The following is a 25,305-nucleotide window of genomic DNA, read 5'->3' as shown; positions in this document are numbered from 1 at the left end:
CTTATCGTCTACCAATCTCCTGACCGCGGGATGTCACTTTCTTCACTCCGCCTGCTTCGTCTGTCCCCATTCATCAGGTCTCAGTATACCTTTGTCATTGTTGGTACCACTCGTCCAATCTCAAGGTAGGACATAACGTCTCTCCAAAATGATGCGCCAAGACTTTACGCTGACAGTCCGCCGTTTACAGCAATTCTGCTGCCTGCCATCACCCCTCAGGCCCTTGTTATCTTATCACAGCATGTGGATTCGGGTCTGACAGAAGATCTGTAGCCCTTCCTAGGTTACTACATTCTTGCCGTCTTTTGATATACCCTGGCCGACCATAACCGCCCTCTCAAAATGGACCAAGAGGAGGCTCCACCACCCCCATACTCGCCCGTCGACCCATTACTCGCACCGGCAAACAGCCGAAACAACAATCCTTCTCAAGCCCCGATTCCTCCTGGGGCGAGTGCGTCTCCAACGCAGGATGCCAGTAGCTCTCGTGTCCCGACACAACCGACAGTCGTGCCGACGCATTTCAGATCCGCCGCTGCGTACTTTGAGGAACGGCTTCCCTCGGTCTTAGACGAGAGCCGGGGTCTTCTGCATCATCATATGACCATCTACCCTCGGAGCCAAGCCAAAGATTTCCCCCGACGGCCGCGGTGCTGGGCCTCGCGATTAGATGAAATTACCCAGCAGGACTGGGATACCTTCTTAAAGTATCTATTTCCGCCGCAATTAGGACTAGCTGCATCCTCTCAACATCTCCCGCGCCAATTACGAGCAGAAATTAGACGAGACCGCAAGGATCGCCCACAGGAGACTGATGAGCAACGGAGGGCTCGAATCGCTGCCGTTGTTGCTGAATGGAACGAATGTTTTTTCGGGTACCGCGCTACACATATTGTCTTTATATATGTAGGCGAACCTGATTCGGCGCCGTCGTCCGCTTTATGTCCTCGATGCTACCCAGCGGCAACGGGGTCAATAGAGGGCCAGCCAATTCGAAATCCAAATGGTCCGTCGCCAGTGCCTGGGCAGCACGTTCCTGCACCTACCCCTTGGTCGATGCCTCCTATGTTCCACAATCCCCGAGTACATGTGCCTCCATCTCCGTATGGTGTATATGGTGTTCCTCCATACCCTCCCCCCATATCTCCTAACCAACCACCTCAATATTACCCCCATCCACCACAAGCCGCATGGCAATGGAACAATTGGAACCATCCACAACAGCAACCGCAATATTCCAACAACGGCATCTCCAAGGGTGGGTCCCTCGGGTGGATTTCACAGATCGCATCACAAGCGCAGAAATATGGAGAGCGGTTCTCCGAACAGGCGCAACAATATGGAGACCACATCAGTGCACAGGCACAACATTATGGACGGCAAGTCGAGGAGCAGGCTCTTGCACATGGGCGCTGGATTGAAGAACAGGCAAGGCTTCATAGTCGAAAAGCACCAATGGTTGGACCTCCATACGGTAGTGGTCACCATCCTCAGCAAGCCTGGGATAACTCGCCTCGTCCCATAGCCAACATCCCAATGACACCCATTCAAAGCCCCGGCCCGGTGACAAGTCCTAACCCGACGGGTTGGCCTGAGACAAGTAGTCAGATCGATAGCAACAAACCTAAGCCATCAACAGAACAGCTTCTGATCGAGCCTCCTACGCCTGAACGCACCAGGCGAGTATCGGTGAGCTCCGTCTCATCCGAGTCCTCCTTCAGCTCAATTGACTCCATCTCGACAACATCGGACCTGGGCGTTTCAGACCTTGCCACGGTGCGCACTCAGCTAGAACTTCTAGATGATCGTCACGATCGGGTATTATATGACGCCGCCGTCGATCTCCGCCGGCAACTCTCAGTCCTACAAGAGTCCCGCCGAGAAGCCAAGTTCTCCGGTAAAACCAACTGGCGAGCCGGTTTCAGCCAAAGCCAGCAAAACAACCAACAATCCGGCGACGCCGACTGGGGTCGCTGGGACTCACCCGAGCAGCAACAACGTAACTCGGTCGATAGACGCGCAATCAAAGAAGAAATGCGCGCTACCAAGAAAGCGTTCAAGGACACGCTGCGCCGAGCACGAGACGAGCAACGTGAACGCCGACGTGCTCGACGCCGCCAGATCCGACAAGCTCGCGCTAATGACGGCGATAAGGCGAAAAATATGTATGATCAGCCGCTGAATCAGCAGCTTGGGGCGTTGCAGCTGGAGGATTCTCGGCCTAACCCACCCTTGCCTGCACGTCCGGTCAACACACGAACGCAGCCTAGTCCGGTCTCTACGCCGACTAGCTCCATTGTCGGCTTTGGATTTGCTTCCAATCCCCCATCCCCCGCTGGCTCCCGGCCGAGTACGCTAGAATCGATACCTTCTGGGGACTCTGCCGCTGGGAAGAAAGGGAAGCCGGCTGATACGCCGAGTCGGTTAAAGGATATGTTGTTGCCGCGCAAGGCGAAGAAGGATGATGCGGGAAGTAAATGATCTGGCAAAGTTGAATTATTGATCTTTTTTTTTTAGTTCTGTTTTTAGCCTGGAGTTCAATATTCCCTTGGGAAATTTTGCTTCTTCTCGATGTGTACAAACCTCGACCAAGTCGACGAAGTTACGATTCACATTGATACATAGTATCGCGAACTACAACTTGCATCTCTACATATTCCATATGTAAAATGAAACTTTTTTCAAACAGATCTCTACACATACAAAGAGCATTTATATGCACATCCATGTCCCCTAAGCCTTGGCCTCATTCTTCTCAACCAAGTCACCAACACCCAGTCCCCTCCCAACCTTAACCCGAATCATCTTTTCCGCATCCTTCTTCCCAAGATCTCCAACCTCCTCTCCCTCATCCTCATGTCCATCATCATCCCCATTCTTCTCTTTATTACTCTCCGCATCCCGCTTCTCAATCGCCTTCCAATCCAGCCACATGTTCTGAAGATTCAAGCGCATAGCATACGCATCCTCACCGTCGGCGTAGTACCCATCCTCAACCTTCTCGACCTCAAAGCCAAGAGTATCGCGGTACAATCGCAGCGCAGCAACGTTCGACATGCGCACGTGTAGCGAGACAAAATGCGCGCGGTGAGATTCGGCCATTGCCCGTTCTGGAATCATAGCATTAGAACCGGTCCATAACGATGCAGATGCAAGCTCAAACACAGATACAAAGCAAACGTAACACAAAAGCATCCACGTAAAGCAAAAGCAAGAGCAAATTCAAATTCAAATCAATTCAAACGAATTAAACTCACGACTCATGCGCATCAATTTTTCCGCAATTCCCAACCGTCTATGCGTCCGCATAACACTCAGACTGGTAATATGACCATGCGGGTTTCCATCCGTCGGCTCCTCCTCCATCTTCGCGAGAACATATCCAACGACCTTTGGATACTCGCCTGCGACATTGCCCGCCATTCCGGCGCCGGTGGAGCTTTGTTTGTATCCTCCGCGCGGACGCATGACCGCGACGAAGCTTAGCTGCGGCCAGGTCAGGGCATGGTAGAGGTAGTATTTTAGGAAGTAGTTTTCGGGGAGGTTTGTTATGTTGCAGGTTTGAATTGAGGGGAGGAGGTCGATGTAGGACGGGTAGCTGCTTAGGGGGACGATGTCGACCATTTTGGCGGTTTGGGGGGTGTTGATGGTGAGGGGGGGGTGCGTTTTGGAGTTGGCGGTGCGGTGGGGAGGTCATGTGATGTCGGGGATGGATGGGATTTCGATATTGGGTTGGATACACGTTTTGTTGGATTGCATAAGATTTGAAGATTTGGCTTGGAACTATTTTATTCTTCGAGTTCTAGTGAACTGTATCCGCCTACTGGCTGACAGTTCTATTTATGTATAATGTATAGATCGAATAACTACAAGATTGTACAGAAGTACTATATCACATATCCAGTACAATGCGATATATACGGTAGAAAAGAAAGAAAAACCTAGCGCCAACGACCGGATCGGTCATGCACCCAAAATACAGTCATGGATATCGTGGAAATCAAAACGCAGACATCATCATCTGCACTCCTACTGCCACCAGAATCACAGTCGACATACCAGCGACAGAAATCTCGCGCAGCGCGCCAGACGTCTTGCCACAGCATTTACCATTGTAAGTGACATTGTTCATCTCGGCCGCGACCTCGAAGACCGAGCCGTTGAAATTGCCATAGTTGTAGTAATCCACCAGAAGGAAGTTGGGTGGACGACCCCAGGTTTCTGTTCCGAGTTAGCAACGCAAAAATACAATGAGATATATGTAAACCTTACTGTTACATTCCCTGGCCATTTCGCCGAGACTACCACTGCCGTTCACAGCATTGGTCCCACTAACCTCAGCAGTATTGGGAATCAACATGCTCAGAGACCCGAGATTCAACTGCAGGTTCAGATTGTGATTGGCCATGTACATGCGGTTCTTAGCAGCTTCCTTGGACAGACCCGGTGGGCGTTGCTCCGTGCAGGGGAATTTGGGGTCGGTGGGGGAGAAGGGCGTCTCCCACACCTGTGAGAACTCATCCATCAGCCACGGGTACGCGGTCTGATTGGCTTCGTAGTCCATGAAGAAGACTGCGCGCTTCCGAGCGAGGATCATTTCCGAGAGCGTGGGCCAGTCATTCAGAGCCATTGGGACCTTGCTTGGGGTGTAGATGAGGTCCTTTAGGCCGGAGTTGTAGATCGGGCCGGTAAAGTTACCGGGCTTGACAAAGTCGAAGTTGCCGATGATGAAGGTCACCACGTCGTAGGGGTTCGCTCGCATCCAGGTATTGACTTCTGTCAGGTATGCTTCGAGGGTGCCGACGCCGAGCAATTGGCAGCTTGTGTGGCATAGGTACATTGTGCCGTTCTCGTAGTGAGTTTGGAATTGCACTACTCCATAGGTTAGTTGCTTCTTTTTAATAGTTTAATGCAGTGCTCCACTGACGCGTGCGAATTCCATCATTCAGTTGCGATGTCACATCCAGCACCTGGTTGGCGGCGACGCTGTTCTTGCGCACGAACGGGCTGTTGTGCGCTGCAACCATGGTAATGTTGGAATACTTCCTAACACAGAACTCGGGGTAGCTGTTGCATGGCCGTGTATTGACGACAGGGGTCCTTGTAGCTGTCCCAGTCGTAGTCGCAGTCGCGTTCATGCTCATATTCCCGACCACCGTCGTTCCTCCACCGCCCACCAGCAAAGTCAAGGAGTCGGAAGTTGTGGTCATTACGGTCTGGTTGGAGGCAGTCATCGTACCATTGCTGTGGGTCGATGCAACGACCGACTTTCCGCCATCACTCAATGTGATTGTGGTGCTGGGGTCTAGGTAGCTACCCGAGGGGAGTGCCACGGGCGTTGTGACGGACACAACCGTAGGTCCATCAGTAGTCTTGCCGGACTCGGAGGATTCGGTCGACTCGGCCACGGCAATGGCCAGTAAGGCGAACAGAATTGTAGGCCTCATCGTGTGTATGGTATGAGCGCAAGATAGGAGGAATTGGGAATCCAATACTTGAACTTACCTAAGCGAGATTTTCAGTGACGTCGACCAGGCCAATGACATTTTTAGATCATTTTAGGGGGCGAAGTGGGCTGAGATCTGCGCCGATTGCTCTTCCGATTGCTGCCTGATCGTTTGTCTCATATGACTTTTATTTTACCTGATATACCTTGAATATACCAATTTGAGACTCCATTTTCTTGCATTTGAATCACTAATGCCCTCGCCTACACGCCGTGTTTGTAGGATAGGATCGGCCATGCAGACCAGGGGCCACGCTAGTATTCAGCCACTGACGATCTCACGGGAGACGCGACGATCTGATAGAAATTTCTTAATTTTGAATCCAATACGGAGTAAAGCTAGTGAATCCACTGAAAACAAGGTAAAACACGCCCAGAAGGGATATTACAAACGTCATCCCACTGAACCCTAAATCTGCTCTTTTCTTCTAGACTTTGGAACTTCTCCTTTTCCTTTATTAGCATATTTCTATCATGCATGGGAGTAATGGCAAGCGAAAGCTTCCCTTTTTCAAGTCCACTGCGCCAATTGACCGTCAGCGCAAGTCTAATGTCCACTGGCATCGTCTGGTACGGTCGCTGTTGTACTTGATCGCTTGGATCTTTTTATTGCTGGTAGTCATTGGCAACACCTCTAATAAACCAGTCCTACGCAATACCTATTTTCTTTACCTTGATCTTGCCAATATTATCCCGATCTCCATTCCAAATGCCGTCCTGATCAACTCCATCGCCCAAACAATCGGTCTACACGATTTCTACCAGGTCGGACTATGGAACTTTTGCGAAGGATATAATGGACAAGGCATCACCTACTGCTCCAAGCCGAAGACTCTCTATGCCTTCAACCCAGTTGAGATCATCCTGGACGAGCTGCTGTCCGGTGCGACAAGTACGTGATACCAATCTCCCCCGACCTCAAGGAAACCCCCTGGACTAATAACCCCACAGTCGCACTCCCAGCCGATATCGAAAGCCCATTGAACCTAGCACGTGTTGCCTCCCACTGGATGTTCGGACTTCTCCTCTCCGCAGCAGTCATCAACTTCGTCATGATCTTCGTTGCCCCGCTCGCCGTCTCCTCGCGACACCCACGAAGTATCAAGGCCTGGGCTGCGGGCTACAATGGCGCTCACCCACCCGCGGGGAAGCCACCCCACCGTCGACGGACCTTCTTCTGGCTGCGCGCCCTACCGATGTTTATCTTGACCCTGTTCGCCGCCCTGACGGCAATTATCGGGTCGGCCGTCGCGACGGTCATGTTCGTGATCTTTGCCAATGTCTTTGAAAACGCAGACCCCAATATCAATATCCAGGCGCACGTCGGGGTACAGATGCTGGTGTTCATGTGGATTGCTTCGGCATCCAGTCTACTCGCATTCATCATTCAGATAGGCTCTTGCTGCGCGGCTTGCTGTCGTGGCCGCAAGGCTCGCAAGCACCTCAAGTTAGAGGGTATTAATTGGCATGAGAAGGGAGCGGTTGGCCCCGATTCGACCGAGCATTGCGGTGTCTCGTCCTGCAGAGATTCTACCGTTCCTACCGAGGAGCATCGTCTCACCTCCAATGGTCAGGCGTTCTCGGATGAGCAGAAGCAAAAGGTGGGTAATGGACATGCTTCCAACCAGCATTACTCGTACTCTTCGAGTGAACCCCATGCAATCTCACAATGATCTCGCGATTTCCCTTTTGGTCATATCTGCCACGGATTCATTTTCCTTTCTAGCATTCACATATTTTCATATTTGTGGGGTTTCAAGTCTCAATAACCCCTTTGGTGTTTCCACTTCTAGACATTCACCCTATTTTATCTACATTATCTACGGTATAATTTCACGATTTGACTGTAAAGAAATAGAGGCTCGGATATATCCCACAAAACTTGTGAATCTTGATTGAATACATATATGCTCCACATCTTCCCCCCGCGTTAGTTACGTCAGGAGAGTCGTAAGCTCCAAAATCCTTTCCCACAATCCCGCTGTCCCTTTGGACTGTGATTCGTCAATCCTCATCCCCTACAAAGTACCCAGTATCCCGCCCCCAGTGAAAAGGGCCCATAGCTCTCCACTTCACCTGTTCCTCGATATCACATCTCACGAAGATCAGCCTTAAGGCGTACAACGAACGACGTGCTTCGTATCGACTCCACCCATGGCAACCAAGGATCCCCCCAAAAAAGAAGGGTCGGGGATCGACAAAGATTGATTGTAGAACCGCCTGGGGGAATTAGTAAAAAAGGGAGACCTTCACGGTTCTTGTTGATCTATGAATATCAATATTATGTACAATATATACCCCGGATAGCCCAAATCCCCCCATATGGATTGTGCGCAACTACAACTCAGTACTCCGTACCCCCATAACCACTATATCACCCACCCTAAATGCCAAAAACTACCCGGAAAAAAAAAACACTCTCTCTTGTGTTATCTCCCTCCGGTTCTACTGTTCACGCGACCAAACACAGACCATCTAGAATCTATAAAAAAATATATATATATATATAACAGGAATCTCTGCCCACCGGTTCCGTGGTTGAGCTCCCATCGGACTGCGGTCTGATATCATACACTTCTTGCATCCCTCATTAGCCCAACTACCGTCTGCGACATATACCTAAATACCAACTGGGTCTGCGACATATACCTAATACCAACTGAGCCCGAGATCCACACCGCTCCCCAACCCTTCCCTCTAGGCCAAACCACCCGAATGTCCGACTTCAGCCTAACCGACAAGGTAGCGCTAGTCACCGGAGCCGGTCGAGGCCTAGGCCTAACCCTAGCAGAGGCTCTGTTAGAAGCGGGGGCCAAAGTGTACGCTTTGGACTACCTAAAGGAGCCGGTATGTGTGTCACACCTGTGATACAATCTCAATCTCCTAGGAAGGAATAACCCCCGAATAACCCATTACAAAAGACACTCGAGTTCGTAGACATCCAGCAGCGCGCCAAGATATTGGGCACCGAGCTGCAGTATCGCTGTGTCGACGTGCGTGACGCAGAACGTCTCAATGCCGTCATCGAAGATATCGCCAATCACGAGGGTCGCTTAGATGGCCTCCTTGCTGCTGCTGCCATCCAGCAGGAGACGTCCGCTCTAGCGTACTCTGCTAGCGACAGTAACGCCTTGCTCGAAGTTAATGTGACTGGCGTGTTCATGACGGCGCAGGCTGTCGCGAAACAGATGATTCGGTTCGGGAATGGGGGTAGTATCGCATTGGTTGCTAGTATGAGCGGTACTGTCGTTAATAGGGTATGTTCCTTTCCACCTTTGTTTGGTTTTCTGATCAGGCTTTCATGTTGTGTGGCTTTTTTCCATGCCTTTGCACTCGGTTCGGTACTATATTATCAACAACCCCGTGATTCATCCGTAGATCCATACACACTAACAACATCCAAACAGGGCTTGATCTGCCCAGTCTACAACGCAAGCAAAGCCGCTGTCATCCAACTAGCCCGCAACCTCGCTGCGGAATGGGGCCAGTATAACATTCGTGTCAACACCCTCTCGCCCGGCTACACTCTTACTCCTATGTTGGAGATGCTCTTCGTCGAGTACCCAGAGCGCCGCGAGCAGTTTGCTAAAGAGAATATGTTAGGCCGTCTATCCCATCCAAAGGAGTACCGCGGTGCGACTGTCTTCCTGCTTTCAAATGCTAGTAGTTTCATGACTGGTAGTGATCTCCGCATAGATGGTGGTCACGCTGCGTGGTGAATACTTTCTGTGGGAACAAGTCGCTGGTTGTCTGAACCTTTTGGTATAGGAGTTTCTCTTTGGCACTGAAGTTTTCGTTGGTCACTCGATTTGGTAGTCCTTCCCTCTCGGCCGTTCTTGATTCACATGAAGCTAGTATATATGCAACTATACTGGAATTTCCCTAGCGAGTGGCGTCTTTGTATCCACGCGTTCGGTGAAAATGTGGTCTCGCAAACTTTGAAAAATGCCGGAGAACTAAGATTCACCATAGCACAAGTCGTGGGAGCATAACTTTCATTCCGAACTTGGGTTCAAACTTGAATGAAATACCTTATGAAGACTTGATAAGCGCACACACTCAGTCTACGCTTTCGTCCCACTGATTCTATGCCCCGAACTCCTCCCTCGCATGGGCACCGAGAATGCAAGCTCGAATTCCTAGCCGCAGGGATATATCGTGAATGTCTCATCCAGAGAAGGAATTCCCGAAGGCGTGCCTGATTCGCAGGGTAAGGCTAGTCACCATGTCCACACTAATATGTCCAAGGCCGCTATCAACATGATTACGGACACAGAGGCACAGTCTGCATGGAAGAAGCGGGGGGGTTGCTATGATGGATCTGGGGTATATGAGTGCTACGCCGGAGTGTCAGCTTGAGGATGGGTGTCCTATTGGGTTTGAAGATGGTGCAGCGATGGTACTTTGGCCTATTGCTGTTGGGGAGATTGAAGGGTGATAAGTGGCAGATTTATGAAACACGTTCAAGGTGTTTCACTTACGCGTCGGGGATGAGTAGGGGGGTTAGAGTTGAGAGATACAAAAAAAAGGCAAAGACCGTTTTAAATGTATATATTTTGCGTCTGTAGCGCTTGCCTTCCTCTTCGCTCTCGTATATGGTTCTATGCGGTTCGGATTCCAGCCTCGAGTCCAGGACCTTTTGTGTTTCCTCTGGTTTTAGTCCCTCTGGGAAAGTTTCATATATTATGAGAGTTGTCCAAGATGTTCATCACCCTAGTGGATAATATTGACGTTGGTCATGGCGGGATGCACTTCAATTGGCGAGCTCTGGGATATTTTCCATTGTGTGGGGGAAGTCTACCGAGATATATATACTACTGTTGTGGTATGACAACCTTATATTGGATTGGAGAATCATTCTAACATTGCCTTTCTACAACAGTTACTATTTATCTATGCCTCTTAATATGCATGCTATGGATTATAGAGCACATAGATTGATTGATGGATAGTCGGCATCAGAAGCGATCGGGGTATTAAGGAAGAGCAATCACGTTTATTGTGCAACAAATATCAAAGCACGCAGAATCAGAGTCAAATAATCGAATGATGGATTGGAGAGAGAAAAAAAAAAATCAAATTTCAAAGCTCAAGTGTGGGTTCCGAAGTAGATAAACAAGACATGCATAGACCTGATCAAGACCATGCCCGCTATCCGAAGATGTGGTAGTTGGTATAGCTCAAGCCGAAAAGAAAGATGAAGAAAATCAAAGAAACAGGGTATCGATATGGAATAAGAATAAAAGCAAAGTAAACCGAAATAAGAACAAAGCTCCAGAGAAAATCAAAATAAGGCGAGCAAAGAAGAGAAGATAACTAATCATACCGACATGAATGCATGCACTAACGACAACGCAATAAAAATCAAAGAGAAATCAAAGAGAGATTAAAGAAGAAAAAAAGAAACCATAAGCCCGTTGTCTTTCACTCCTGGTACGCCGACTAGTCGGTCCCCGTATTAAGACGCCATGTATGCAAAGGTCAACTCAAAGGACCAAATTAGAAAGGCAGAAACAGGCCATTAGCCCATCTCCATGCCGTACTCGTCCTCCTCCTTGAAGCTCATAGCAGCATGGCCAGCACTGTTCCAGTACTGCGGTTGACCAGCGCCGTTGGCACTGCTGGTGCCGCTGTGGAACGAAGGACTCAGGCTGGGAGGGGTTAGGCCGGACATGTCACCGCCCTGCACGGCATCGCCGGCGATGTTAGTGTGCTTAGGGACGCACAGACCGCTACCCGGTCCGCGGGTGTAGCTGAAGGAAGTTGGGTCATTCTTCTCCAAGGCATCGAGGATCTCGCTGCGCATGCGCTTTTCCTCTTCGGTTTGCTCAAAAGGCCAGGTTCCACCGAGACTGCCAATCAGCTCAGCGAGTTCCGCTTCTTGCTGGTATTTAACGTGAAGGGCCCACATCAGATCGCGAGTCCAACTGACGGCACCGTTGAGGATGTCGCCCTTGTTAGGACCCTTCTCCTTTTCTTCGATTGGGAGACCCATTGTGATGTTACCTGGTGTCGCACGGCGGCCGTTGCCTCCGGCGAGAAGAGATGTAGCAGCACTTCCCCCTGCACCGGCCATGGAAAGAGCGCTGCTGTTCACAAGTTGCTTCCGGACCTTGTCGTCTTCCAGTCGGTGTTGAGGAACCAGGTGGGAGAGATCCTGAATGCGTTCATTGATGTTGTCGCGTCGGCGGCGTTCGACTAGGTTGTGCGAGGCACGGCGACGGCGGCGCTTGGCTTCCTGGGATTCCAGATCTCCACCGCCGCCAGGAAGATGGGCGTCAACCTTGGCGGGCAGTGAGGCGTGCTTCCCAGACTTGAGAATCTCGGAGATTCCGGCGTGATGTGATTGGTGAGGAGGAGATGAGATGGGAGAGGACTCGACGTAGGACTGGGCACTGCCGGGAGTTCCATCCCACTGATTGGACAGTGTCTTCTGGTGACGAGCCTGTAGTCCGGTCCGGATAGGTTGAGACGGGAAGCTGCCAGACTCCGGGGTACCCAATGTCAAGGAACCCAGTGCCGGGGTCTTTGGAGTCATGGGGCTGCGGCTGTCAGAGGAAGTACGGTCCATGCCGTGCAAGCTCTGGCGCTTGGTGCCGAGATAGTTCTGGTCGAAAGAGCTGGCATTGTGCACGTGCGGATTTTGCTGATTCATGCGGTATTGTTCATAGTTGAAGCTGTTCTGAACGAACGGGCTGGCCATGGGAGCGTTATCCGGGGTGTTGGAGTACATGTGCGACATTTGACTTTGGTGACTCATCGCGATCCCCCCAGCAGACTGGTCCTGGAGATAGTTCACATTGTCGCGCTGATGACCGTTCTGACCGCTGATCTCGAGATCCAGCAACTCGTCTGTGTCGATGCCGGAATTTCCGAAGTTGAAGCTGGATGACATGTTCTGTTGCGAACCGTAGGAGTAGGGCATGAAGCCATTCTGTTGCTGCATGGTCAAGTCGGATGGGTCGATCCCATCAGCAGGGAATTGGTTGCCCATCGAGTAACCGGAGTGTGACATAATGAAAGGGGTGTGGTCGTCGGATTCGTGTTTGATGAATAGACTCGCTTCCGCCATAGGTGAAATAATATTCGGGGTTGAAGATGGGGCGCAGATCGGCGAGGGGTTAAGGGAGTAGTGCCGATCCCACTGACTCTCCGTGACAGATGTCAAAAGTTAAGTTCGAGACGATGAAGGGTAAGAGGTGTTGTGAGAATGTCACGATCTGTGGGAAAAAGATGTTAGTCAAAGACTCGACCCCGCCCGGCGATTTGAAGATGTCGTGGCCTCCGTGCGCAAGGCAAAACCAGGCAACCCAATAAAATGGCAAAATAGACGGGGAAGGGAGAAAGGAATGCAAATAATTACCCTTGAAACACTGAGGAGAGGAATGAAGTCCGGGGAGATTGTGAGACGTGCCAATAAAGCCGGGGAAAATTGCTCGGTCTTTAACCCGGGATTAGTCGATGGGAGAACTGTGCAGATCGCGACCACAAATGTGTAAGCCAATCGAGAGGCACAAGCGCAAAGTGACCGAAAAGTTCTAGAGGACTGTGTGAGCGATGAAAGACAGATAAAGAAAAAAAAAAAGTGGCCGAGGTAATGCGAAAGAAGATCAAGATAAGCCAGTGAAAAACCAGAGACGAGCAGGAAAAAAACCAAGCCCGAATCAGGCACTCAATCCCAGTTCCCAGTTGATCTTGTACCTTGGTATTTGGTCTCAAGTCCTTGTCGCAGTTATCCTCAGATGCAAAACCACAAAGTCCGGAGAAGAGTGGGGGAACAAGCGGTGGGAGGGCGGTGAGAAGTGGCGATCTGGGGGGTTTCTCCCCATAGAGTGTTCACCGGTTTCCATCTTCATTGAAGTCTTGTCTCTTGCGCCTTGACCTCTGCTTGCTGGGGGATTGCTCGGGATTTGATCACGCTCGGATTGCAATCGGAATACGAGTTGACGCAAGTGCTTACAAAAACAACATGGGCTTGGGCTTGGGCTTGGACTTGGACTTGGTTCTGAAGATGAAATATTGGAACTTACCAAGTGAAGTGTATATGAAGTTGGTGTAAGAAGTTGGTGCAAGTATATCTTATATGAATCATAAGTATACCTCGGAAGTAGACCTATAGATCTATGTTGACGTTAGCAAAAGATCAATAAGCATGCAGGTCAAGACATATACATGTCATCAGCAGAGCCCCATTCACACGTGGGGGACCTTGCAATAGATCACAGATGCAGGCACAAATGGAATATGCGATGAATGTTGCAGACTTGACACGTACCTTGATCTGTATAGTACAAAGTCTGAGATTGAATGTCTTTACAAATCAAGAGTTCAACAAAAGGTATGCAAGAGGAGAAGAAAGCACTTGCATGTTTTGCAGACACCGAGGGAATGGAGACTTTATGAACTCAAGCGGCGTTCTCCTGCATCTCTCATTTGATATATTACAACACCGGTCATGCAGCCCGTCGATCGGTGGAAATCGATGAGATTCACCTACGCCATCGGACAGATATTTATTTTTATTTTATTAAGTTGACTACTACCATCTGGATCAGAAGGGGAAAAGGGTGTGTAAATGTGAGTGGGTTTTTGGGTGGAGAGGTGGCAATGGTAAACCCCCGAGCCTTTTTTTTTTTTTTTAATCTTTTAACAGTACATGAATAAACCAAAAAAAAAAAAAAGAAAATACTAGAAATACTAGACAAAAACAAAAGATAATCATATTCACTTGAAAAAAAAACATACTTGGACAAAGGGGGGAAGGGTGATACAGCCGGATCGAGTAAAACGGCCATCCCATGATACCCGTTGGGAGATTTGTCACCTGTTACGATCATGACTCATGGGTGTCTTGAAAAGATCAAGCAAGAATGTATCAGATGAGGCCTTGGGGTTACAAGCATACCAAAACCTATCTGGAAACCCTATATTTGTGAGTGGAAGTCTGCAGGACATATTCAAGATCCCCGAATGAGACCACCTGGGCATAGATAGTTGATCTCCAACCAGTGTACTAGTACTCACACCGGAGATGGTAGAGATCGACTAGCATGCGAAAATGACTTTGAGTCGCAAATATCATCCGGAGAACATAACATGCATAACCCCATTATCTTGGCAATACCAAAGATAGAGAAGATGGGATAAGATCCCAGTTTGTATGTGATGGAAGTAAAAACAGATAATAGAAAAGAAAAAGAAAAAAAGAAAGTAACCCACAGACCACATTCATAAGCACTATCGACTCTGCAAGAGGATCAGTGCGCTCTGTTCTTCATGTGGGATGTCGTGCAGAGGAGACTAGAGTGACGATCATATCTTGCTGTGATCGTCAACGGAGCTTGGACCTTCATATTAGTCGGCTCCAACTGCACACTCTGGAGTCTGTTTGGTCTTTCGGTACGTAGGGGGCGGACTTGCGATTATTGAGCTGGGTTATAGCGGCAAAGGAAATAATGTTATACTTCGATGTTTGGAATCCTCTAGAATGTTGAGGGTAGTGACTTGGGATTTCAGACCTGACCATCCATTCGGCTTTCCAGACCACAAGTATGGTAGAATGTGGCGGAGAGAGACAATTGGAGGGGTTGGAATGTGTCTTGACATCCCTCCAATAGTGAATCAGCGCCATACACCTCACTTTGGTCCTATACTAAGCCACATCGCCAAAGTTTCCTCCGCTCTCTTATGAGCCACTCCGGTTTAGGGAATGGTATTCCAGGATCGACGGATGAGGATTGATCTCCGGGATTCGTGAGGGGAAATATGGATCTGACGTCCCGTCCCGTCAAGGTTTGGGCGATACACACAATTGATGCAAGGGAGAAGTTCTTCTATCTTGATATCCAATACGGAGTACACGTTGAGACTATCTATCTTTTGAGGTAACTGCGCACAGGACCCTGAGATGACGACATTGTACGTGGTTAAGGTCGCACTCCATTCCGGGGGGGGTCACGGATAAACCGACTGGTGTACGCCGGACATTCTATAGAGTAACAATACAAAGTCAAGCCAAAAAGCAAGAAAAACAGGGAACCGCAAAAAGCAAAAAGCAAAAAGCAAAAGCAGAAACCAAAGAGAAACCATGAGGTTGCCGATGTTACCCACCAGAGTCCGGAGTGCATACTAGCGTCCTTATGGTCGGATAATTCCCCTAGGTGGTACACGGGTAGCTACATAAATACAGTCAACAGGGCAAAAGGTTATATAATGGGTATGCAACATAATCTGGAGTTCTTCCGATACGACTACCGGCAACCATAGCCGTTATCGCCGTTGTAGATGCTTCTGCAGGATTCAATACAAGTACACTATCACTCTACTGTTACAGTTACGGCCGATCGCCACAGGGTGCGCACCAGCCATGAAAGATCGACAGTGGAACGGCAACTAATTAAAAGTTGCAGAAAGAGAGGGCCATCCATAATGGTCATGAGTCCAGATCGAGTTATTATATAAAATAGACTATATTGTAAATTAATATTATAGAGACGAAAGTCATACGCTCCACTTGAAGTATGTCGATTTGATTTAATAATAGAATAGTCTAAAACTGCATGTCTTCAAGGGTTTGACAAATTCCAGCGGGTATAGCGCAAAGGGGAAAAAAAAATAGAAAATATGAATGTATCTATAATGCCATAGCATAATAATAACAGAGAACAAAAATAGAAAATAACTAAAATGATATATTGAAGTTGCTTATAGGTGGGTTCTATACTTGCTATTGGCGCTATACCACATTAGGCACTAGCCCCCTTTCCCCAACTTCAATGTTCATTGCACCGCTGAGAACTGCCATACTATACCTCTCTACACACCACCTAGGCAACATTTCACCCACTTGGTAAGCAACATGTATTCCATTAATCCCAGCTATCTTTCTATGGGGGGATAATCCTGGTCAATAACCCCACAGGGGTCGGTCCGAGAGCTTTGTACCCCAACACTGGGAAACCATCATCTGACAGCTTCAGCACTGAACGCCGATCGGGTTGGTCGCATCGGTAGCTCCACGCCATCTCGTCATTTTCCTTGGTTCCCCTCGTCTTCCTACCCTCCTTTATCGATAGCGCAGCGCTTCCGTATCCAATCAGCACCCCGTCGACTCCCCACGCCGTGCTCACATCCCCATCCCCTTCTTGGATCGTGCAAGGTTCAACGCTTCCCACCTATCTTCCGCTTGGTTGGTATATCTCGCCGCGTTATTGCAAGACGTGCCTCGATTACGATCCACCTGCGCCACGCCGGACGACATCTAAGCCACCCCCCTGGTAGTCATCGCCGACTCCGCAGAGCTGCAGATCCCGTTGGGTGTAGCCTTATCGCAGTGTAATAGGCAGCCCTTTTCTTGGGAAGGTTGCCCATAAGCTTTTGTACCAGCCTACCGTATTCGAACCTTTTGATCTTTTCGATCTTGACCTCATATCTTCGAGTCGGAGAACTTTCCTCGACAGTGGTCCCCCGTTCCAAAGTCACGGCGTGCCCTAGCTCATCAGAAGCCGAATCCACGTTCGACACAGTCGTCATCTGCTCCTTTGTTGGTTTGGCCTAGTCTCCGTCTCTAGCCAATCCTCGAAGATCATCCACCACTCGGCGCAGATCATCTGCACCCCATCTCGCATAGTCCCTGCAGGCTGTCCTCTTTGACTTGACTTCCTAAACCACGGACCTTCTCTGCAGACGCAGGAGTGCACGTACCTCTATTCGTTTCATTTGACATCTAAAACTTGACTAAAGCTAGTCTCAAACATGGCGAATAACTCGTTCCGAGACTCTGTCAACTCACTAGGATGGTCGCGTAGAGATCCGGATCTCCCCGTGCGAACTGGCACATCATCAAACACTCCATTCTTATCTCGTCTACAGTCTTACAATCCGTTCGGAGATGGCGGCTATGTTCAACTGCCCACTCACAATGACGGTCCTGGGGCCCCATTACCGGCAGCCAGTCGCCGGGAAGAAGAAGAGGGCTTCTTTGCTTGTGAGTTTTTTTTTTTCTGTCGTGTGACCCTCCGATCCCCAGATCCTCCCGTACACCGTTGCGTAAAATCCAGGTGATGAGACTACAGTTCCTGCGCCGGGAGGATTCATCATCACCATGCTTGTTTTATGTGGTTGTGACCCGATAGAAGAAAAGAAAGAAAAAACACACTAACACAGACTTCGTATAGTGAGTCGGTGGGACCGCATGCTGATCTTTGGCGCATGTAACTTGGGTGCCGCCGTCTGTTTCATGCTCTGCTTCTTCTTGTTCCCTGTACTGACACTGAAGCCCCGCAAATTCGCCGTCTTGTAAGTTGCCTCCGCGATGGTCCGCATTAATGTGACTATCGTCCCCAGCTTTCTGCGGCCTTCCCAATCTCTTTCCCGTTCCCCTAGTTATCTCATGCACCTGGACGGCCAAGCAAATCCCGAACTGGGATAGACCAGGTCATCGGTCAATCTTGGTTAGGGCCATGTGCGCCTTTGTACTTTACACTGCAACCTGATTCGTCCTGAACTCGACTTATACCTGTGCCTCATGCCAAGAACCTTGGTCTTTAGTCTTGGATATCTCTTGCTAACAGGTTTCTTTAGATGGTCCGTCGGCTCAATGTTGTTTCTGATCTCATGGGCAGTTCTCATGGGACCGTGGACTTACGCTAAGCATTTGACCTCGGGGTCACGGTTGCCATTCACAGCGGCCTATTTCGGATCGATCGCCCTGACGCTCTACTTTGCTATCGGGGTAAGTAAAATCCATTTCTTTATCTTTCTGATTTTCGTTTTCGTTTTCGTTTTGGATTTTATCTTCGGTATTTGCGGTTTACCTCGTTGCACGCCGACGATCCCTCCCCTTCTCATGATACTCCCCTCTACATTTCCTTGTTTGTTGCACACTCGGTTTCCCTCCCTCTAGCCGAGTCTGTATGGTCACACTGCACAACCGGGAAAAGGGGAATCTTACAGCCTTCACATCCATCGCGCAGTACAACCTGAAACCACAGCTTGTCATGTCTGCCGTTGGCCGCTGCCATTTTAACTCCTTCCAACTCATCCCACCCTGTACTCAGTCGGCCTCACTGCTCTCCATCTTGCGTCTGTACTACGTCCCACCACGGCGCGGGACTTGGATGTTCTTTCCCTTCACTCTTGTCCGACACATCCCGGTGTCACAGAGCGCGGAGTCCAGAGCCATCGAGATCAACCTATGTCTCACCGTCCCTGACTCCTCGGTCATCTTGTTCTACCTGCATATCACAACTACACACCATCCACTTGCCACATTCGGCAACACAACCTCTCCTAGAAACCTTTGCTAACCTCTCTTTTTCGCTGCGCTCTAGCTTCAAAGTCTCCTCCTCACTCTCATCTCTTCTATCTTCCAAATCGCTGCCCTCGTCTGGTACCTCGTCAGTTATTTCCCCATGGGCAGTACCGGCTTGCAGTACGTGGGTCGTTTCGGAGCATCGCGTGTTACCTCTTGGATTAGTGGTTGATTTTTTCACTTCCTTGTGCCGTATGGTCTGCGCTTTATCGAATCTCGCGTACATCGCACGGTGGGTATGTGGTTACTTGGATATCGGGCGTGGGTTGGTTTCTTCGTTGTGTATATCTAGCCAGAAATACAGTATCTGGCGCTTTGAATTCTCTTTCTTTCCTTCAAATACTTATATTTTCATGCGGACTAGGTGTCCTGGTAGTGCAATACTCAATATTGATATTGGACAAAAAGGGAACTTGTAGATTACCACATGTGTAGCTATGCTTATGATAGGGTACAGAAATGTCTACACAGCCCCAAAGCGCATGAGCATTACTGCATCCCAAGTATTGATAGTATGAATCCATTCAGTCGTTGTCAAAGCCAGCAAAAGAATAAGAAATAAGCCGACCCGAAGTCTACAATGTAGGGCAAAAAGGCACTATAAAATCCAATCCAGCAAAGTCATACCCCATAGCAAAAGTCATCACAAAAGAATTCAAGAATCACTCCATTCCATCTCAATCATTCATCAATAAAGTATCCTAATACTTTCCCCGACTCATAACCAACCCAACAACACCATCAACAACCCTAACACCCTCAACCTCCTTCTCAAAAATGCCCGTATTCCGACCAGATCCAACCTCAACCCACCGCTGCAGCAAATCATTACTCTCTTTCGGCTTAACATCCTGCGATGCTGTGCCGACCGTGATATGCGCAATTGGATTCGCACATGGCCACTCAGCCACGCTCTCCGCCTCGCCACCCTCGGCGGGCAAGATGCGCGCAACAAATGCCATGATGCGGTTATCCCAGACGAGACGCTCGATGCGTACACGTGCGGAGCCCAGGGTCGGTGGGTGCTGGATTGGCTTTGGGACTGGGTTTTTGGTCTGGGTCTCGATGTAGCGGGTTGCTAGGTGGTCCCAGGTTTCTGGGTGGTCTTTCTTTGAAGCGCGGTGGATGAGGGTTACGTGGAAGCTTGGTTGGAGGCGGCGGGAGTTTATGAGTTGGTTGTAGAGACGGGCTGTTTCGGGGCTTGTGTGTGGTGGGAAGAGGGATTGGAGGATTGAGGTAATTTCGTTTGTTGGGAGGGAGATGTTGAAGTATTCGATCTTTTTGGAGAGGGCTTCTGGGGAGAAGGGGGAGTCTGTTGGTTCAAGAAGGAGGCGACCGGTTTCTTGGGTTTTGTTTTTGTTCTTTTGCTTCGGTGTGGAAGAATAGCTGTAGCTGAGATCTGTTGTCACGGTGTAGTCGTCTAGGGAGGCGGCGATGGCTTCGTCGAGTTCCGCTGCCGTGGGCATGGTTGGCACTAGGCGCGGGTAGGCGGCGTGTAGGGCTTTGACGACTGTTTCGAGGTTCTCACGAGACGAAGCACACACGTCGAGGTCGATGACGTGGTCGAAGTTCGTGTCTGGCGAGCGGGTGCTGTCAATGCCTTCGAAACGGCCGAGGAATCCCTCCATGATTCCGACGATTTCTTCCCGGGCGTTGCTGCCAGCCCGGATGGTTTGGTGGTTGTCGCCACGCTCTAGCACACGCTTTCGAGTGACCTCTCGAATGGCAGGGAGCAATTCTGCCTTGGGCTCGTGGACGTAATGCAGAGCGACGAACTGCGCATCTGGGAGCACAGGGTAGATATCCTCCATGAGCTGCGTGCGTTCGCGCCGTAAATGGTTGTTACGATCGGCGATGACAACACTGTGTTCTGCTAGAGCATGGCTGACCTCAAAAGCGAACTTCTTCGGCTTGTTCTTCTGTTTGGGGATGTTGTCGTTCTGAATATGTCCCCATCCGAAGAGCTTAACTAGAGCCAAGGCAAGTGTCGTCTTTCCACAACCCAGAGAGGCAATAGGCTCGAGAATGACATTTTTGTTGACTTCGTGCATTTCGGTCTGCATTTTAGCCTCCAGAGCGATAAGCTCGGATCCATTCAATCCTCGTTCCTTGAGGAACTCCTCTCGCAAAGCAATGATACCGTGATTATTCATATAATCAGTTGCCATCTTGGGGTTCCTCATCAGAATCCGTCGAGCAAACTGCAAGTATTCCTCGGTGATCTTCTCATGCTTCCTGATCTTGGGGTGCTTCCCCGCGATGACGGCTTTGGTGCATTCACGCCACTGGCGGTACATCAAGTACGGCTCTTCGAACTTGTACTTGAAGAACCAATGACGGTAGGGTTCAGCCCCCTTGTCGCTGAGCTGGCATCGGATGACGAAACCCTCGGTTTCACGTCCATCCCATGTTCCTGTCTCCGCGCATCCTTCTAGGAAGCTCTGCACTCTGTAGATGTCATCAAAGACCTCGAACTTGGCCTTCTTGAAGCCCCAGTCGTCAGCAAACTTGTGCACCTCGTCACAAGGCATTGTCTGGAAGTCGGGCTGGTTATAGTTGAGACCGTGGATGTAAATTCCTGAAGAAGCCTCGTCATAGGCCAGCACATGCTCCTCAAAAGTGTCGTCGCAGAGCTCTCCAACGGCTGTTACATTCATCTTGCGCAGAGTCCGGGCCAGGTCCTTGACAGATCGATTCACGGATGAGACATGGCGTTCTGTCCAGCGTTCTCCTGCCTGCGCGTGGCTCAACTTTGTATCCCCACGGGCTCCAGTTGAGTGTTTGCTGCAAACTAGCAATTTGTCGTCCTCCAAAGCAGAAATGAAGATAATACATCCATTCTCTTTAACACTCAGCTCGTAAGGACCCCTTGTGTTTTTCTCGATGTTGCGCCAGTCTGTGGTCTTTACTTCGCCTACATTGAAAAACTTATCATATCCGCGCGTCGCGATTTCGGGACTGCCGTCTTTCCGTTTGGTGGTAAAGAGACCTCGGGCATATGTCGGCAAACCGGGGTGCTTGTAGTCCCAGTCCTGGAACTTCCATGAGTCGACGGTCACATTTTTGGTACCGGCTACCTCAAAGGTATTCTTTTTGCATGTGAACTTTGTCGCGCCCTTTTTAGCCTTGCGAGCAGTCTCCAATTCTTTCACCAGCTGGGAGATAACTTGTGGATCTTGAGTTGCCATATTTTGTGTATTTCAGGGAGATTTGCGGCAGAGGACGGAGAGGAGGGGCAGAGAGGAAGGAGAGATGGGAGAGTTTTTCCTTCTTGTCCGAGGTATTCTAGACGTATATGTAGAAGATGTAGACAACTGAAGCGAAAGAAATAAAATAAAATAGCCAAAGGCACCAAAGACCGAAAGACCGAAAGACCAGAAGAGTCAGAGAATGTGTCAGAGTGCGGGGAGCCGAAAGGGAAAGGCGGATATTTTTTTCTCTGCTTGGCTTGACTTTCTTTCCTCTTGACTTCTTGACTCGACTGATTTTACTTTCACTTCAATAATTACTTCTGACTCATAATGACTCAAAATCCTTACCTCTTGGCTTGCGATAACCCAACGGCCCTTCTGGACCTGTTGCGATCCAACCCCTCGATCGCGTCAAGCCAAGATGAGTCTGGCTACTCATTGCTGCACGCCGCAGCCTCCTACGGCCATATCGATCTCCTACGCGCTCTAGTGAAAGAGTTCAAGGTTGATGTCAACCTCCTTGACGAAGATAGCGAGACATGTCTATTTGTGGTTGAAGACAGTGGTATCGCGCGCTGTTTAGTCGAGGAACTGGGTGTGGACGCCAATAAGAAGAACGCCGAAGATTTTACAGCTGTGGAGAAGTTTGAGGCCGAGAATGAATTCCCTCAGGTCGCTGCTTATCTCCGCGAGGTCGCCGGTGGTGCTCCTACTCCAACACACGCCCAAGCCGCCCAAGTTTTGAATTCTCCCGGGCCCATCCCCGGAAGCGATATGAGGATTAAAGTTGGTACAATGACGGAGGAGGAGGCCACTGCTGGTGGTGAGCCTGATCCAGAATTCAAGAGGCGCATTGAGGAGCTTGCGACCCGTGAGGATTATTACAGCGAGGAGGTGCAGAATGAGGTTCGCGAGTTGGTCAAGGATGCCATGGCTGGCTCGAATATTGAAGCTATGGAGCGGGAAATTCGGAGGAGAACCGAGTAAGGAGGAGCGTTACGACCGTTAAACTCATTCCACTGTCATGTCGGACTGCTGTCTGTACAAGAGACCACCATCGCGTTTGAAGATGCGAATCACCGAAAGAAATCCAAGCATTTCAGACGGAGTCCCAAAGTCGCTGCTGATGGTATCGAGCGCGGGCGGGTACTCTACCTCAATCTCGGGAATCCTTTGTCTCTCGCTGTGAAGGCTCGCTGTTAGATTCCTGTTGGGGTTGTCCGAGTGGCTCGGAGGCCCAAATAGAAGCTTCCATACTCTTGTAACTAGGATTAAATCACGAAATATCACGATACCTCCAAGCAATTTATCAGTAGTACAACATGCCTATTAACTACCTGGATTAATCTAACTCTACTTCTTTACTGCACCCTCAAAACCCCTCTGTCCTCACAAGCAAACCAGTCCATGCCCGCCTCGTCCCGTCCTCATCAACTACCACGGCGGCGGTTTCTCAATCGGCCACGCTCGCGATGATTCCCGCTGGGCGGGTACCATGCTAAAAGCCTACCCCGATGCGGTAGTCGTAAGCGTCAATTACCGTCTCGCCCCGGAGCAACCCTTCCCCGTCGCTCTGGAGGACGGCGTCGATGCTATCCTATGGTTATGGTAAGGATCACAGAAGTATAATGTTAACAAGACCCGCTTCGCACTCAGCGGATCTAGGGCAGGCGGGAACATCGCCCTAGCAGTGCCGTTCCGGCCACACGAGGAACTACAGAAAAAGCGCTGGGCCTCGATGGGCGAGGAGAGAGCGTTGGCTGGCTTGGAGTCTCACCATGCTCAGACCCCTCTGCGTATCCCCGTTGTTTAAAAGCAAATGAAAGTTTGGGAGACCGTGACAGAAGATAAGAAGGAGAAGGGGGGCTGACGTTCTCTTGGCCAGCTCGGAAGCCCTTCTCGCTTCTATCAGAAATTGGTCAATCATTCTCGCCGGGCTAACCACAGTCACAGGCGAGAGTTCATCGCTGTCCAAGAGCTCTTGGCTCAGGCATATCTTTCGTTCCTCATAGGGGTTTCCATGTAGGAACGACCCGTACTCCTTGACGAGCTTGGCGGGTTCCACAGCGGTCAACCAAGTTTGCTGCATCCCGAGTCCTTCGAACAAATAGTTGAAAGCGTAGAAATCCGAAATGAACCAACCATCGTCTTTCGGGTTGGCGGTGGAGAGGGTAGGGTGTGTGGCCCCGAGGATGATAGTGTTCTCATGGACCACGGGCACCGTTGAAGACATGAACATTGAAGGCAGCTTATCGGGTTGGTCGGTATGGCCACCCCGGACAAAAGGCTGGTAAGGGGATGGTGATGATGATGTGGAAGACATGATGACGGAGTATATGAGTGAGATCTTTTGACAGATAGAACCAGTCCGTCAGTAGTGGTATGTTTCCTGCTGACGAGCAACGATGGTAGACTCCAGTCCACGAGACGGGGTGGGGCTCATACTGCGATGACTGGTGGGATGGATTACATCCGATAGAAGAAGACGAGTTCTGATGGAAGAAGATGAAATAGAAAGTTTGAGGTATTCTAAAGAACTAGAAAACCTGTCTCTAATTTAAATTCTTCAGAAAACGGAATCCCTTCCGGTCCGCCTAACATAATCCAGCAGAAATCCTGAATATCAATCGGATGCATATACTTCTCGGGTTATTTAGGTTAGACGGGCCGAAACGCCACAAGGTTCCCACAATTTTTACTACATCTAGTTGTAGTAAATCGCAACGGCTTATAGATATCAATAATTAAATTCTCTATCTTGGACATGGATCTAGTAGTAGTCTCAAACTCTGGGGCCTTCGGTCAGACTGTCTGGAGTTAGGATGTCTTCCACTTTTACGTCATTGCGCTCGAGTGCGTTATTTTTAAAGGGGGAAACGATGCTAGAAGATAATACACCTCCAGAAATAGGAGAACAGTGAAAATTGAGGGCCATCGAAAAGTGATCGCAAGATAAACAGTATTGTGCAAAGTACTGCTTTAGGTACGGTCTGAGCGTAGAGTGCTCAGTAGATGCCTCTGATCTCTGAGTAATCAATGAGCGCTCAGTGAGCGTTCATTGGACCTCACTGAGTCACGTGAATGGTCTGAGCAGCTGAGTCTGAGCCCGGACTGAGATCTACTTAGCCTGACTCTGAGCGTCCTCATAAAAGCGGCTAAGAGAGGAAAGCCCGGCCGAGGAAAAATGGTACGTGTAGCTACAGATGTATGTTGTAGAAATGATACTATGTTGCCGTAGATCACCGGTCTAGTCCCCGCCAAGCTCGGCCCCATCTCCGGCGTAACAACATAGCTTC

General features: G+C 49.6%; 11 protein-coding genes across 11 annotated transcripts; 5 read left to right on the top strand and 6 right to left on the bottom strand.

Moving 5' to 3' along the window:
* Positions 1 to 342: 342 nt before the first annotated feature.
* N7447_004274 (uncharacterized protein) lies at positions 343 to 2,481 on the top strand (the record flags this gene model as incomplete). The annotated part of the gene is made up of 1 exon (XM_057228549.1): positions 343 to 2,481. One exon carries the CDS (start codon positions 343 to 345, stop codon positions 2,479 to 2,481), a length of 2,139 nt encoding a protein of 712 aa, XP_057087890.1.
* Positions 2,482 to 2,733: 252 nt separating this feature from the next.
* On the bottom strand, positions 2,734 to 3,624 carry N7447_004273 (peptide alpha-N-acetyltransferase complex A subunit ARD1; the record flags this gene model as incomplete). Its single annotated transcript, XM_057228548.1, has 2 exons — positions 2,734 to 3,110; positions 3,258 to 3,624. The coding sequence occupies 2 exons, from the start codon at positions 3,622 to 3,624 to the stop codon at positions 2,734 to 2,736; spliced, it is 744 nt and encodes a 247-aa protein (XP_057087889.1).
* Positions 3,625 to 4,000: 376 nt separating this feature from the next.
* N7447_004272 (PI-PLC domain-containing protein) lies at positions 4,001 to 5,447 on the bottom strand (the record flags this gene model as incomplete). Its single annotated transcript, XM_057228547.1, has 3 exons — positions 4,001 to 4,221; positions 4,273 to 4,872; positions 4,928 to 5,447. The coding sequence occupies 3 exons, from the start codon at positions 5,445 to 5,447 to the stop codon at positions 4,001 to 4,003; spliced, it is 1,341 nt and encodes a 446-aa protein (XP_057087888.1).
* A 533-nt stretch (positions 5,448 to 5,980) lies between these two features.
* On the top strand, positions 5,981 to 7,107 carry N7447_004271 (SUR7/PalI family protein; the record flags this gene model as incomplete). The annotated part of the gene is made up of 2 exons (XM_057228546.1): positions 5,981 to 6,398; positions 6,458 to 7,107. Coding segments are annotated over 2 exons (1,068 nt in total), but the record flags the coding sequence as incomplete, so codon positions are not given.
* A 1,114-nt stretch (positions 7,108 to 8,221) lies between these two features.
* Positions 8,222 to 9,225, top strand: N7447_004270 (uncharacterized protein; the record flags this gene model as incomplete). The annotated part of the gene is made up of 3 exons (XM_057228545.1): positions 8,222 to 8,353; positions 8,428 to 8,763; positions 8,914 to 9,225. The coding sequence occupies 3 exons, from the start codon at positions 8,222 to 8,224 to the stop codon at positions 9,223 to 9,225; spliced, it is 780 nt and encodes a 259-aa protein (XP_057087886.1).
* A 1,802-nt stretch (positions 9,226 to 11,027) lies between these two features.
* On the bottom strand, positions 11,028 to 12,578 carry N7447_004269 (basic helix-loop-helix domain-containing protein; the record flags this gene model as incomplete). The annotated part of the gene is made up of 1 exon (XM_057228544.1): positions 11,028 to 12,578. The coding sequence occupies one exon, from the start codon at positions 12,576 to 12,578 to the stop codon at positions 11,028 to 11,030; it is 1,551 nt and encodes a 516-aa protein (XP_057087885.1).
* A 371-nt stretch (positions 12,579 to 12,949) lies between these two features.
* Positions 12,950 to 13,963, bottom strand: N7447_004268 (uncharacterized protein; the record flags this gene model as incomplete). The annotated part of the gene is given in 5 exon segments (XM_057228543.1): positions 12,950 to 13,316; positions 13,467 to 13,511; positions 13,607 to 13,619; positions 13,782 to 13,901; positions 13,912 to 13,963. 5 exon segments carry the CDS (start codon positions 13,961 to 13,963, stop codon positions 12,950 to 12,952), a joined length of 597 nt encoding a protein of 198 aa, XP_057087884.1.
* Positions 13,964 to 17,260: 3,297 nt separating this feature from the next.
* Positions 17,261 to 18,990, top strand: N7447_004267 (putative Golgi traffic protein SFT2; the record flags this gene model as incomplete). Its single annotated transcript, XM_057228542.1, has 5 exons — positions 17,261 to 17,492; positions 17,683 to 17,803; positions 18,089 to 18,239; positions 18,481 to 18,726; positions 18,838 to 18,990. 5 exons carry the CDS (start codon positions 17,261 to 17,263, stop codon positions 18,988 to 18,990), a joined length of 903 nt encoding a protein of 300 aa, XP_057087883.1.
* A 529-nt stretch (positions 18,991 to 19,519) lies between these two features.
* Positions 19,520 to 22,006, bottom strand: N7447_004266 (tRNA ligase; the record flags this gene model as incomplete). The annotated part of the gene is made up of 1 exon (XM_057228541.1): positions 19,520 to 22,006. One exon carries the CDS (start codon positions 22,004 to 22,006, stop codon positions 19,520 to 19,522), a length of 2,487 nt encoding a protein of 828 aa, XP_057087882.1.
* Positions 22,007 to 22,339: 333 nt separating this feature from the next.
* Positions 22,340 to 22,996, top strand: N7447_004265 (ankyrin repeat protein; the record flags this gene model as incomplete). The annotated part of the gene is made up of 1 exon (XM_057228540.1): positions 22,340 to 22,996. One exon carries the CDS (start codon positions 22,340 to 22,342, stop codon positions 22,994 to 22,996), a length of 657 nt encoding a protein of 218 aa, XP_057087881.1.
* A 727-nt stretch (positions 22,997 to 23,723) lies between these two features.
* Positions 23,724 to 24,332, bottom strand: N7447_004264 (uncharacterized protein; the record flags this gene model as incomplete). The annotated part of the gene is made up of 1 exon (XM_057228539.1): positions 23,724 to 24,332. One exon carries the CDS (start codon positions 24,330 to 24,332, stop codon positions 23,724 to 23,726), a length of 609 nt encoding a protein of 202 aa, XP_057087880.1.
* Positions 24,333 to 25,305: the final 973 nt, after the last annotated feature.

The sequence above is a fragment of the Penicillium robsamsonii genome, assembly GCF_028829455.1.
Source record: "Penicillium robsamsonii strain IBT 29466 chromosome Unknown utg000002l_segment0_segment0, whole genome shotgun sequence".
NCBI classification, from domain to species: domain Eukaryota; kingdom Fungi; phylum Ascomycota; class Eurotiomycetes; order Eurotiales; family Aspergillaceae; genus Penicillium; species Penicillium robsamsonii.
The sequence above is the reverse complement of the archived record's forward strand: the minus strand, read 5'-3'. Positions and strand labels throughout refer to the sequence as shown.